Raw genomic sequence first — 14,073 nt, 5'->3', positions numbered from 1 at the left:
GCAGTCTCTGAGCATGGCAATCTGGTCCATGAAGACCGGGCAACTTGGTCCTTTTTCTGCTTATGTTTCCTATTTTCCGGTTTGATCTGTTTGAACTCGTTGGGCCTGGAGGATTAGACTGGGCCTTTTTAGTGCTGTTGTCCTATTGGTCGACAAATCCTAAATCAGAACCCTTTATTAGTATCAGCAGCATGAGATAGATGCAAATTTGGGGGAATTTGGATGTAAACGTTGTATGTGGTCCCTGAGACTCAATGGTACATATTATATGGCCCATGAAAAGGTTTGGACACCACTCAACTACATCAATCTGTGCTCTGTAAGTTTCACTATTTAAAGTTGTGCAACATGGGAGTTTGTTATTGAATGATAATTTGTCCGCTTTCATTTCAGCACCAAATAATAATATCCCTGCAAATTTTCAATATCAAAGTATCAAAATAGCACTGATGTATCTTTTTAAAAACTTATTTTGTACTCATTTGAGCATGTGTGATACAAAGCACTAATGCACTGAAAATATTGACTTTATGCTCTAGGGAAAAGCACGGCTGATGCATTAACTTTTTATAAATATCCCCTCTTTTTGTGTTGTTTCCTTTTATAAGGAACCCAATGCATCTTGTTCTGTATTTCACTCAGACCCTTTGGGGTTGGGGTGTGTTGTCGCTTCTCAGAGAAACAGAATCTACCAAAAAGGCATCCACCATGGGGAAAAAACATCCAGCGCCCATCATTGAACTCGCCAGTGGCCAGAGGAAGAGCTGTGCAAGAAGTTATTACTGCTATGTCTGAAAGACTGAACATGCTGAGGCTCTTTTCTCTGGAAAAGAGAAGGCTGAGGGATGACCTAATAGAGGTCTTTAAAATTATGAAGGGGCTTGATAGGGTAGACACAGAGAAGATGTTTCCACGTGTGGGGTGTCAAAAACTAGGGGTCATGAATATAAGATAGTCACTAATAAATCCAATAACAAAATCAGGAGAAACGTCTTTCCCCAGAGAGTGGTTAGAATGTGGAACTTACTACCACATGGAGTGGTTGAGGCGACTAGCATTGATGCATTTAAGGGGAAGCTCGATAAACGCACGAGGGAGAAAAGAATAGAAGGATATGCTGATAGGGTGAAGTAAGATGGGAGGAGGTGTGTGTGAAGCATAAATACATGCACAGACCAGTTGGACTGAATGGCCTGTTTCTGTGCTGTGAATTCTATGTAATTCTACGTCTATGTCAATATTGATTCTTAGCACCAAGATAAAAATTGAGAAATGTGTGCCATCAGACCAATGTTTGTTTAAATAATCTTTCTGTACTGTGTAGTGTGTTTGTTCAACTGCTAATATTGTCATCCCATTCATGCCAGAAATGGCTATGCAAGTGCCTGGATTTAAAGGGGCCCCCATTCATGTAATGCTCCCTGGTAAAAAGTATGAATGACAACAGAACAAATGCCAACTGTCAACCCTTGCCCAGCTGTGACCACAGCTGCATTGTCACCAATGTCACCTTACGGGTGACAAATGTCCAAGATTCAGTCTGTGCCTTTCTAGAAGAAACAATAAAAGCTTCTAAGTGCCGTTGTTAGCACTTGCCTCAGTTCCCTAAAGTGAAGTTGCCTATCTCCAGCCCCTGCATAGTGACACAGTAGAAGAATCCTGCACTATTATTAATGGGCAGGAAGAAATATCTTCCTTTCTGGTCGGCTATGAAACAGCATTTCTGCCGTTCATTCTGGTGCTACAGTATTTAGAGCTGAAGCAATGACAACAAAATCTTGCCTTGAGAGTTTTGTTTCTTGTGACACTGGACTTGCCTTGTTATTTAATTTGAATTTATCAGCCTGTGACATGGAATAAATTACACAGAAATGAATTCATGTATTGCCAAAACAATGGACTATGCTCCTCAGCAGATCACAGATCCCTTAAGTTGCTGTTCTAACATTGTTCTATCTTAGTTTTAAGATTTCAATGATGTTTTATTCAAATAGTTGTCCAGTTCTTAAAATCATGTTCTTTTAATCTACAACAACAACTTGCATTTATATAACGTAGTAAAATGGTCACAAGCGCTTCACAGGAGCATAATCAGACAAAAATCAACACCGAGACAATGAAGGAGACATTAGGACAGGTGACCAAAAACTTGATATGATTTAAGGAGTGATCCCCCCTCAGACCCTGCAAAGAGCACTTGGGCCTCCCCAGCCCCGGCTTTGCCTCTCCCTCTGCCCGCTGGCATCGGCTGCCAGCGCTGGCATCCAGTCAAGAACCGTTCCCCTGGGTTCCCTGCGCCCTAAGGCTCCCGACCCCATTTCCCGCTCCCGCCCGCCGGCCCTGAACTCAGTCCTGTGCGGAGTTAAAATGGCCCATGGCCTCATGCCGAGATCCCCAAGGGGATTTCCCTCCCACTTAGCACCCCTGCCTGTCCCAAGTGTGCCCCCCAGTAAAAATCGAGGCTTAAGACTCTCTCAGTGACCCAGCTCAAATCAGCTACCTCAGTACAGACTTAGTGGGGGGGGGGAACCTAGACCCCCTGACCTGGGTAGTTCTGTACCATACCACACTGTGCATTGAACCAATAAACCATATTTCTTTTATAGCACATTATTATTGTGCTTACACTAGCTTGCCTTGCTGGATCAGTTCAATTAAAGCATAAGCTAACAAATTAGTGTACTAATGGTTCAATTGCACAGCCACTACTGCAAGATCATTAATAATCATATATAATTATTCAGTCAAAAGTGTCTAGACTTGATAACCAGTTACTATTAATTTACTTCACTTGCTTCTCACTAAAGATGGAATATGAGAAGTGATTCCGCAATCTGGCGCTACTTGCCTGGAGTGCATCTTGGGAAATCGCGGGTGATGTTCTGAGCTATACGCTGCCTGCCCCAGATTGCAGAATCACCCCTGTGGTCTAATTCCCACAACTGTCAAAGAAAGTGTACGAATGTGCCAGTTCTGCCAAGCTGATGTGGACTACAGTGATATCTCCCAATAATAGTCTGCAGGGAAAGTGTTCAAAATTCTTATTCAAAATTATCTCAGATGTCTGCAGAAACAAATCCGTAGTGGTTACGAGGCGTACACTGATACACTGGAATTGAAATGGTAATGATATACTGATGCTAAATTCATTGTGTGGTTTGATGTGCATGTGTGTGGATTTGCTTTCAACCATACTGGTTTATATCCACTTCCACAATAGCTAACATGACACCATTTTGCTATACTCTGGCAGTCCTGCCCTTGTTAAGAAAAAAAGAACTTGATTCATGTAGTGCCTTTCACATCCTCAGGACGTCCCAAAGTGCTTTACGGCCAATGAAGTACATTTGTAGCCAGTGTAGGAAACGCGGCAGCCAATTTGTGCACAGCAAGATCCCTATCTTTCCTGAACACCTTGTATCCAGGAATATTTCGTACCCAATCCTGCCCTTCTTTGAGCCAGGTCCCCGTTAATTGCTATTAAATCATGGTCCCATGTTCCCTTCAACAATCCTAATATAGACTGGGATAGTAATAGTGTAAAGAGCAAAGAGGGGGAGGAATTTCTGAAGTGTGCCCAGGAGAACTTTCTTGATCAGTATGTTTCTGGCCCAATGACAAAGGGGAAAAAAAAGATTTGCGTTCATATAGCGCTTTTCACAATCTCAGGGCGCCCCCAAATCGCTTCACAACCAATTAAGTATTTTTGAAGTGTAGTGACTGTCGTAACATAGGAAATGCAGCAGCAAATTTGCGCAGAGCAAGGTCCCACAAACAGCAATGTGATAGTGATCAGATAATCTGTTTTTTTTTAGTGATGTTGGTTGAGGGATAAGGATCTGGTTCTGGGGAATGAGGTGGGTCAAGTGTAGCAAGTGTGGAACAGTGATCATAGTATCATAAGGTTTAGATTAGTTATGGAAAAGGACAAGGAGCACTCTAGAGTAAAAATACTCAATTGGAGGAGGGCCAATTTCAGTGGGTTGAGAACGGATCTGGCCTGGGTAAACTGTAATCAAAGATTGGTAGGCAAATTGGTAATCGAACAATGGACGGCCTTTAAAGAGGAGATGGTTCAGATACAGTCTAGGTACATTCCCACAAGGGGGAAGGTAGGGCAACCAAAGCCAGAGCTCCCTGGCTGACATAAGAGATAGAGAGGAAGATGAAGCAGAAAAAGGGGGCGTATGACAAATGTCAAGTTGATAATACAAGTGAGAACCAGGCTGAATATAGAAAGTACAGAGGAGAAGTGAAAAGGGAAATAAGAGGGACAAAGAAAGAGTATGAGAATAGATTGGCAGCTGAGATAAAAGGGAATCCAAAAGTCTTCTATAGGCATACAAATAGTAAACGGGTAGTAAGAGAAGGGATAGGGCCAATCAGGGACCAAAAAGGAGATCTACGCAGGGAGACAGAGGGCATGGTTGAGGTACTAAATGAGTATTATGCATCTGTCTTTACCAAGGAAGAAGATGCTGCCAACATCACAGTAAATGGGGAGGTGGTTGAGATACTGGAGGGCTAAAAATTGATAAAGAGAGGTACTGGAAAGGCTGGCTGTACTTAAAGTAGATAAGTCACCCAGTCCGGATGGGATGCATCCTAGGTTGCTGAGGGTGGAAATTGCAGAGGTGCTGGCCATAATCTTCCAATCCTCTTTAGATGTGGGGGTGGTGCCAGAGGACTTCAGAATTGCAAATGTTGCTCCCTCATTCAAAAAAGGGTGCAAGGATAAACCCGGCAACTACAAGCCAGTCAGTTTAACCTCGGTGGTGGGGAAGCTTTTATAAACGATAATCCGGGACAAAATTAATAGTCACTTGGACAAGTGTGGATTAATAAAGGAAAGCCAGCATAGATTTGTTAGAGGCAAATCGTGTTTGACTAACCTGATTGAGTTTTTTGATGAGGCAAGAGAGAAGGTTGATGAGGGCAATGTGGTTGATTTTGTGTATATGGACTTTCATAAGGCGTTTAATAAAGTGCCACATAATAGGTTTGTCAGCAAAATCGAAGCCCATGGAATAAAAGGGGCAGTGGCAGCATGTATACGAAATTGGCTAAGTGATAAATACTTGAAGGGAAAAAATTTGCAGGGCTACAGGGAAAGAGCGGGGGAATAGGACTTACTGGATTGCTCTTACAAAGAGCCGGCATGGGCTCGATGGGCCGAGTGGCCTCCTTCTGTGCTGTAACCATTCCATGATTCTACAAACAGCAATGAGACGATAACCAGCTAATCTGTTTCTTTAGTGATGTCGGTTGAGGGATAAATAATGGCCAGAACATGAGGAAGAACTCCCTTGCTCTTCTTCGAAATAGTGCCATGGGATCTTTTACATCCACCTGAGAGGGCGGACATCTCATCCAAAAGACAACATAGTACTCTCTCAGTGCTGCACTGGAGAATCAGTGTAGATTACATGCTCAAGTCTCTGGAGTGGTTCTTGAACCAACAGCCTTCTGACCTCAGAGTGCTGCCCACTGAACCACGGCTGACATCGTGACTTTAAGCCATAGAGAAGGTACAGCATACATTCACCAGATTGATAGCCTAGGTATGAAACTAGAGTTATGAAGAGAGACTTAAAATTCTGAAAGTAATTCCACTGGAGCAGAGAAGAGATTTAATCGAGGTTTTTTAAAATTATGCAGGGTTTTGAAAGGGCGAATAGGGAAAGACTATTTCCTCTAATTGGAAAGTCAGTGACATGGGGTCATCAATTTAAAATTGACACTGAGAGAGCGAGGAAAGAGATTAGGAGAAATTTCCTAATGGAGAGAGTTGTTGGAGCATGGAATGCTTTGCTACTGGGAGTAGCTGAAGCAGCGACCATTACATCTATTACAAGAAAAATGGAATAATATTTGTAGTAGAGAACGGTACAAGGCTATGAGGAGAAGGCAGTAGGATTCGATTTGATTTCCTCCCGCAAAGAGCAGGCATAGGCAAGATGGGCAGAATGGCCATCTGTGCAGTAAATTTCTGTAGTTCGATAGAATTCAACAATAAGCTATCAAACATATGTGTTGACTATCCTCAGACCAGTGTTTTTTTTAAAGCAAGCCAATAACAACAGTTTATATTTCTATACTGTCATTAATGTATAAGACATGCAAAGACACTGTACAGATTTGTAGTAAGAGAAATGAAACAAGGGAGAGGGTTTAGGTGGTGCGATTGAGGGCTGGGGTAAAAAGATGGGTTTTGAGAAGTTTTTTGAAGGTAGCGAGAGAAGTGTGGACAAGGGCAACTGCACCCAAGTGATAACAATATATGTGGGCTAAATGCACAGTGTGAACTATGGTAAATACTGCTGGTGCAGCAAATTGCATGCAAGTCAGCCATTTTCTTTCAACCGTGGCTACTGCCCCTTATTTTTCAAAGAGATGGTGATGTTAGTGAGGACACAAAGGTTTTTTTTCAAATATGTCCCTATTGTAGACAGCAATTCCTCTTGGAAGGATTTTGTCCACTTATTTGGTCATTTGATTTATGAAGTGATACAGGAAAATGTTCTGCCGGTTATTCCCAGTGCAAGAAGAGTCTGAAATCAGAAGGCTGCTGTGTCAGTTATATAATAACTAGCCAACAAAAAGGCTCAATAATGAAGACCTGAGTGAACTAAATTCAGTTTCTGGTACTCAGCCAGGCAAAAACAGCCTTAATCATGAGGGGGGCCTTTCAGCTTAACTGCGCAGAGAGTACAGGCTCTTGACAACCTTTAACAACTGAGCTAAATTGATACCACAGACGCATGGCTGAAAACCTGAAACAACAAAAATTGCATCACATGACTGTCCATGTTTATTGGTTCTCACTTTGTCCCAATAGCCCTATAATTTTTTTCTGCTCAACTAAAGGGTTTGATAGGGTAGACGTAGAGAAAATGTTCCCACTTATGGGGGTGTCCAAAATTAGGGGTCATACATATAAAATAGTCACTAATAAATCCAAAAGGGAATGCAGGAGAACCTTCTTTACCCAAAGAGTGGTAAGAATGTGGAATGGGCTACCACAGGAGTAGCTGAGGCAAATAGCATAGATGCATTTAAGTGGAAGCTAGATGAGCACATGAGGGAGAAAGAAATAGAAGGGTATCTTGATAGGGTTAGCTGAAGTAGGGAGGGAGGAGGCTCGTGTGGAGCATAAACACCGGCATAGGCCAGTTGGGCCGATCAGCCTGTTTCTATGCTGTAGTTTCGATGTAACTCGGTGTAAAAAGTTCCTTCCTTCTCTCTCCTTTGAATTATCTGACAACCTTTATAGGCCGACCCTTCAATGCAGTACTGAGGTGTTCAGAGAGATTTGGGTGTCCTCATTCAAGAAACACAAAAGGTTAGCATGCAGGTACAGCGAGCAATTAGGAAGGCAAATGGCATGTTGACCTTTATTGCAAGGGGTTGGAGTACAAGAGTAAGGAAATCATACTACAGTTGTACAGGGCCTCACCTGAAGTACTGCGTACGGTTTTGGTCTCCCTATCTAAGGAAGGATATAGTTGCCTTAGAAGCGGTGCAATGAAGGTTCACTAGATTAATTCCTGGGATGAGAGGGTTGTCCTATGAGGAGAGATTGAGTAGAATGGGCCTATATTCTCTGGAGTTCAGAAAAATGAGAGGTGATCTCATTGAAACATAAAAGATTCTGAGGGGTCTTGACAGGGTAGATGCTGAGAGATTGTTTCCCCTGGCTGGAAAGTCTAAAACTAGGGGGCATAGTCTCAGGACAAGGGGTCGGCCATTTAAGACTGAGATGAGGAGGAATTTCTTCACTCAGAGGGTTGTGAATCTTTGGAATTCTCTACCCCAGATGGCTGTGGATGCTAAGTCGTTGAGTATATTCAAGGCTGAGATAGATAGATTTTTGGACTCTAGGGGAATCAAGGGATGTGGGGATCGGGCGGGAAAGTGGAGTTGAGGTCGAAGATCAGCCATGATCTTATTGAATGGCGGAGCAGGCTCGAGGGGCCATTTGGCCTACTCCTTCTCCTAATTCTTATGTCCTTTTGAGGGAGTTCTACTTTGTCAAAGATATTGTCTGACATTAAATTGAGGTAATCTCTTATCTATTCTAGAGGTACATTAAAGATCCCACGTCAGTATTTGAAGAGGAGCAAGGAGTTTCCCCAGTGTCCTAGCCAATATTCTTTACCCGTAATCAGCACCACCATGAACAGGTTAACTGGTCATGCATGTCATTGCTATTTGTGAGATCTCTGTGCAAAGTGGCTGCCACATTAGGTACGCAATAAAACACTGAACTTTCATTTTATGCAAAGCAGTTTGAAACATTTCTGAGATTCATGATTAGGCACAATATAAATGCAAGTTCACTTGTTCTTTCTATCAATGACATCACAATAACCTTACAAAATGGTGATTCAGTGCAATAACTTTTAAATATCATAAGCATAATTTTCATTTTATTTAAAGCATGATATGCATTACAAAAGATCGATCTGGGATGAAATCCAAAATGACAGGTAAGTAATGGACTATAATTTTTATTTCCAGTTGTCCATAAACTGGTTCATCTTCACTCTTACTGAAGGAACATTTTCCTTCATTAAACCAAATTGCAACTCTGATACTTAGTTCCATAGAATCCATAATATAAATTTTATCTTGCAGGTCACCAATTAAATTCTAAACTATCTATCGTGAGAAAATATTCTATTGTCATAATAATGACTCTTGAGCCACACAACTTTCCTCCTGAAGTTATGAAACTGTTTTAACAGCCTCCAGTGTTCATATTTCTTCAGAGAAGCACCCTATCACTTGATGGAAAATATCTGAATACACAGTGTTGGGGTCGCTGAACTTCCTTGTTATGATGATCTGGAATGCGCTGTCTGAAAGGGTGTTGGAAGCAGACTCAATAGTAACTTTCAAAAGGGAATTGGATAAATACATGAAAAGGAAAAGTTTGAAGGGAAAGAGCAGGATGAAGTGGGACTAATTGGATAGCTCGTTCGAGGAGCTGACACAGGCACGATGGGCCGAATGGCTTCCTTCTGCGTTGTATGATTCTATAATTCAATGAATCCATGATTCCTAAGTGTGTCTGAAAATGTTGTTTAAAATTTGCTGTATGTAGGGACAATTCCTTCTCCCCCCACTGGTCCTGTTGGTGACCTGAGTAATCGAGTTTGAGAACAATGGGCTGCAGATAGTCCAAAAGGGTGGTGTTTTTTAGTATAAATTAGCTGAATAATATCTAGCTGTAAAACATGCAGTGTTTGTTTATTATTCCATAAAACAGCCCCAAAACTGTGCTGTTTCTTAGATGATGTTTAATGTTGAGAGACACAAGAAGATGTTTAAAATGGGTAAGTGCACTGAGCAGTGCAGTAACGAGACATAAGAGAGCAGGAAGATGCCAGGTTCAATCGCTACATTGTGCTGAGTTAACTGAACTCAGATGGGGAGGTAGTTTGGGATCTTACAAATAACCTCAGTCCGCCCAATCTAGAAGAAGAAAAAAATAGACAGGGCTCCTGCTTCTGATCACTATCCAATTATTCATGCTGAGAAGTATACGTGAGTGGACCAAGGGTGAAGAACAACATTGGGCTTAGCTGTAATAACCTCCATGGTAGAAAAACAAACCAACGGTTATTGTCTCCACTCACACACAACGCGAGAGATTTTAACTCCCTTTACTGGCGGAAACCAGGCAGGGCAGCGGGGTGGCGGTTAAAATCAAATGGCTCTTTTTGCCACTATGATACCACCAGTGGCAGCCATAAGTTTAAGAACTGGACGACTATTTAAGTCAGGCGATTAGCCTCATTAATATGTGTTAATCTGAATCCTATCGCTTCGATAGGATTGCAGAGGCAATTTTAACAGCCTACTGAGCAGAGTGACTGCCATAGATCAGTAAAACCTGGCAAACACCCAGCCGAGGCCCTAAAAGGTCAGTAGAAAAATACTTTTCTTTGTGGGGCGGGGAGGAGCAGGGGTCTATGTCCACAAGGAAAGTCTGCGCCTCTGCCGCCTCGGGCTCCTCCCCTTCCCGCTCACGGATTGCTGACCCCCTCCCACTGCCACCGGGCCGCCGCGGCTAACTTGAGTGCTGGCCGGCAGCCTCCGGGCCGCCCGCTCTAAGCCTGCCAGCGGCCTCATGATGCCCGTTTCGGGCGGACAGCTGGCCTGTCAGATGTTGATGAGGCTCCCGGGTGGGAAGCCTGGCGACTCCACCCGGCTCTCCTCCCAGGAGTTAAAATCCACGCTGTTTAAAGCCACGGCCACTTGGATGGGGCACAAGAAAAGTTATTGGGCACCTGAACAACAGTCTCTCGCATGAGACACGGCGTTCAGGAGAGGAGAAGAATATTTTTTTTTGACAGGGGCAATTATTGCTGCTTCAATCACTTGGCTAGGCACCATTTCTGGTCTAATCATCAGATTCAATCAAATGCACTTAACTGAAAACAGATTGAGAGTCGTTTACTCCATCTGCATGTACGATCAAGAAGAACGTCATCTGGAGTGTATTTCAAGACAGAATCATACCTCAGGCTTGAGGTGACACTGATAAAGTACTGAAGCTTTCTCATCCGAATCCTTGTATGTACACAAATAGCTTGGCAATCTGTTGCTGAAAAAGACTCAAATACTACAGTAGCTGTCTGTCATTCAATGCCATGTGACATTTGATTGAAGATCACAGTCAGCTTGATTACCCTTTAATGTGCATCGTAGGCAACGCACTTTGTTCAAACTCAGCAGCCACCGTGTGTCCACATACTGAAGGGTGAACTTCTGATGTGCTCAATTAAGGCTCATGTTGAGAGGTGACTGGGAAAGGATGGGCTGCACCACCTTTCCTTTCTCCCCACGGGGAAGTAACTAGCTTCTGCTGTCAGCTTTTCCATTCTCAAAGTATAGCCAAGTTCAGAAACCCACCTGTGGGAAATCATGGGGTCAAAGCCACATTCCTATTATTCCACGACAAAGTAAATTGAAGTCATCCTTAAGTCATTTTGTACTCTTTCTCTCCACACTTTATAATTTCTCATTCCCTCTCTCTCTCTCTCTGCATTTCTCACTTCTTCCTGCAGTTTCACTCTTCCACCTTGTTGTTTCTTTCTCTTACAGCAATTCCCACTGTTCAGGAAAGGCTTCTGCGCAGTTCTGGTCCCATCCTGGTTCTCCCATTCAAACATTTTGTTTAGTAATAATTGAGCCTATTATCTTTTGAATGGGATCCACACCAGACAATCTTGCTTACAAGATTGAACCCATGGATTACATCTGAACTATATTATGTCAGCTTTATCACACAAACTGCTTCAGCGTGGGCATTGCACAATTGTAATAAAAATCAAAAGGAAACTTTTTTGATGAGCTAATCAGTGTGTATTTTATGCAATCAAAAGTAGATGCCAGTGAATTTAAGCTTCATTCCTGTGGTTTATACACATCATCAGATCCCCTTCACAGAACTCCAGTCTTATAAACACATGGCCATTAGTTTTGCATAGAATTACATAGAATCTACAGCACAGAAACAGGCCATTCAGCCCAACTGGTTTATGCTGGTGTTTATTCTCCACACGAGCCTCCTCCTACTCTTATTACCTCTTCCCACCCTGCTCCCATATCCCACTATTCCCTTCTCCCTCATGAATGCATCAGGCCTTCCCTTAAATGCATCAATGCTATCAGCTGCAGCCACACCATGTGGCAGTGAGTTCCACATTCTCACCACTCTCTGTGTAAAGAAATTCCTCCTAAATTATTTATTTGATCTGTTAGTGACTATCTTATATTTATGAACCTTGTTCTGGACTCACCCACAAGTGAAAACAGTTTCTCCAGATCCACCCTATCGAACCCCTTCATAATTTTAAAGACTTCTATCAAAAAAAAAGTCTCCTCTCAGTCTTTTGTTTTCCAGAGAAAAGAGCCCCAGCCTTCTCAATCTTTCCTGATAGTTACGTCCTCTCAATTCTGGTAACATCCTTGTAAATCTTTTCTGCACTTTATCCAGCGTTTCAATATCATTTTTGTAATTATGGAGACCAGAATGCCACACAGTACTCCAAGTGTAGTGTGACCAAGGTTCCATATAAATTTAACATTAACTCCCTGCTTTGTATTCCATTCCTCCAGAAATGAACCCCAGTACTTTGCACTCTTTATGGCCTTATCAACTTCTGGTGCTTCTTTTAGCAATTTATGGATCTGTATTCCCAGATTTCTTTGCTCCTCTACCCCATTTGGTTTCTTACCTTCCAAGGAATAAGTAGCCTCCTTATTCCTCCTGCTAAAATGAACCACCTCACACTTCGCTATATTGAATTTCATTTGCCATTTATCTGCCCACTCTGCAAACCTGTTTATGTCTTCCTGTAGTTAGGTGCAGTCTGCCATATTATTAGCCATTTCCCCAAATTTGGTATCATCTGCAAATTTTGACACCATACCTCCAATTCCTGTTATCCCCAAATGACTGTTTTAGGTTGCTGGCCACTACTACTGAAGCATTGTCACAATATATAAAGAGTTTTGTATTTTCTTTATTCATTTTACAACTTCTGTAAACAATATTTTTAACTATGGCCACCTCAAAAGCTATGAAAAATACTCTATATGACTGTGGATCATATTACAATGCAGTCAATAACATATAAAGATCATAGTGTCTTTTAAAATAAAACATTATAACATTGTAAGAAATTTGTTCACAGATCCTTATTTCATAACTTCCTGAAGAAAACAAAATGAAGAACAATCTTATTTGAGTTGCTGTTTGTTTGAAAAAATAATGCTTTTATTTTTCTGTAATATAAACTTTATTGTATTTTCTTATGTTGTGCTGGTGCCTGATATATGGCGCTTTCCTTATTACTCCTTCACCTACAACATTTGGAGCAAATGTCATCTGCCCTTGAACAGCTTAAATAGCTCAATCTAACCAACCATTATTATATGGTATGTACTTTATTGTACTTGTAATGAGATTGTGAGGAACAAAACCTGGTGTCTGCTTAAAAAGTCTAGATATGCATTTATAGTGTTATAAAAATAAAACTAGGGACCTATTTTATTTTGTACAATATTTTATATACTTACTAAAGAAATATATTCCTCTTCATCAAAAGTTGATTTTTTTTTTGAATGTGACGAAAAGATTGGATGCAGGACAATGTGCAGGATGATGCTTTTCATTTCCAATAATCACTTTTCAGTCAGTTGCCATCTACTCTCAATGTATAGCAAACAAAATTAGATCAGTGCAGAAATAATATCAACACTGCAACTGTCTGTCACAGCACTGTAAACCTCAAGACACTTAGGGTGGATTTACATTACAGCTTAGCTTCACACTGAGACTACAGTTATAGGTTCAATCCGAGCTAAATTCAGAGCCAGAGCCAGACCAGGTACTGGGGCAAAATGGAATGAGGCTCCCTGAGAGAGTTAGGATGAGCCTTTTAACTCTGGACTTGTACCACACACGTTCAACTTGGGTACAAAATCAATTTGCACCAATGCGAAACTTGTAGTGTAAATGCACTTTTGCTCACAATGTTCACCATAGAATATTGTGCCCATCATTTGCCTCTGCAAAAAGACGCTGGGGTAGAAATTCGTCCAGGTGGAAAACGGGGGCAAAAAGGACCAATTTTGCGGGGTTATGTCCCGGGGTCCCAAAGATGGCTCTAATACGTCCGACCCCGTATTGGATCGGGCGCTTTTTCAGGCATTCCAGCTGCCAACTAAAACAGGAGTTAGGCCTCTTGCATATCTTAATAAGGGGGCTAATGGCTGATTTTAGGACCCCTCCCTGAAAATGGGCTGCCCTGAGTGGAGATGCGCCGGGCCTGCTCTACTCAGGCTTTCATGGCTTGGATGAGGCCTAACAAGTTATTGCCAACAAAAGGTTAAAAAAAAGGTTCCTATGTGGAGCCAGGAGGAGCAGGAGTGCTCCTGCCAGCTCCAGAATACTCCTGAGGACCACTACCAGCTGTGATCGCTCCCTTCCTGTTCTCTTCATCCCCCACCCACCCAGAACTTACCTGAGGGCTTATTTTTTTATTCGTTCATGGGATG

The 14,073-nt window shown here is 42.0% G+C and overlaps 1 protein-coding gene across 1 annotated transcript in view; it reads right to left on the bottom strand.

Moving 5' to 3' along the window:
* LOC137334912 (chemokine-like protein TAFA-2) overlaps window positions 1-10,137 on the bottom strand; it is a 104,937-nt gene extending 94,800 nt beyond the window's left edge. The window contains 1 exon segment of the mRNA XM_067999998.1: window positions 10,036-10,137. Within this exon segment, the coding sequence (XP_067856099.1) occupies window positions 10,036-10,137 (102 nt within the window).
* Window positions 10,138-14,073: the final 3,936 nt, after the last annotated feature.

Source organism: Heptranchias perlo, chromosome 18 (genome assembly GCF_035084215.1).
Source record: "Heptranchias perlo isolate sHepPer1 chromosome 18, sHepPer1.hap1, whole genome shotgun sequence".
NCBI classification, from domain to species: domain Eukaryota; kingdom Metazoa; phylum Chordata; class Chondrichthyes; order Hexanchiformes; family Hexanchidae; genus Heptranchias; species Heptranchias perlo.
Note: the sequence above shows the minus strand (reverse complement) of the source record. Positions and strands in the feature narration are given on the sequence as shown.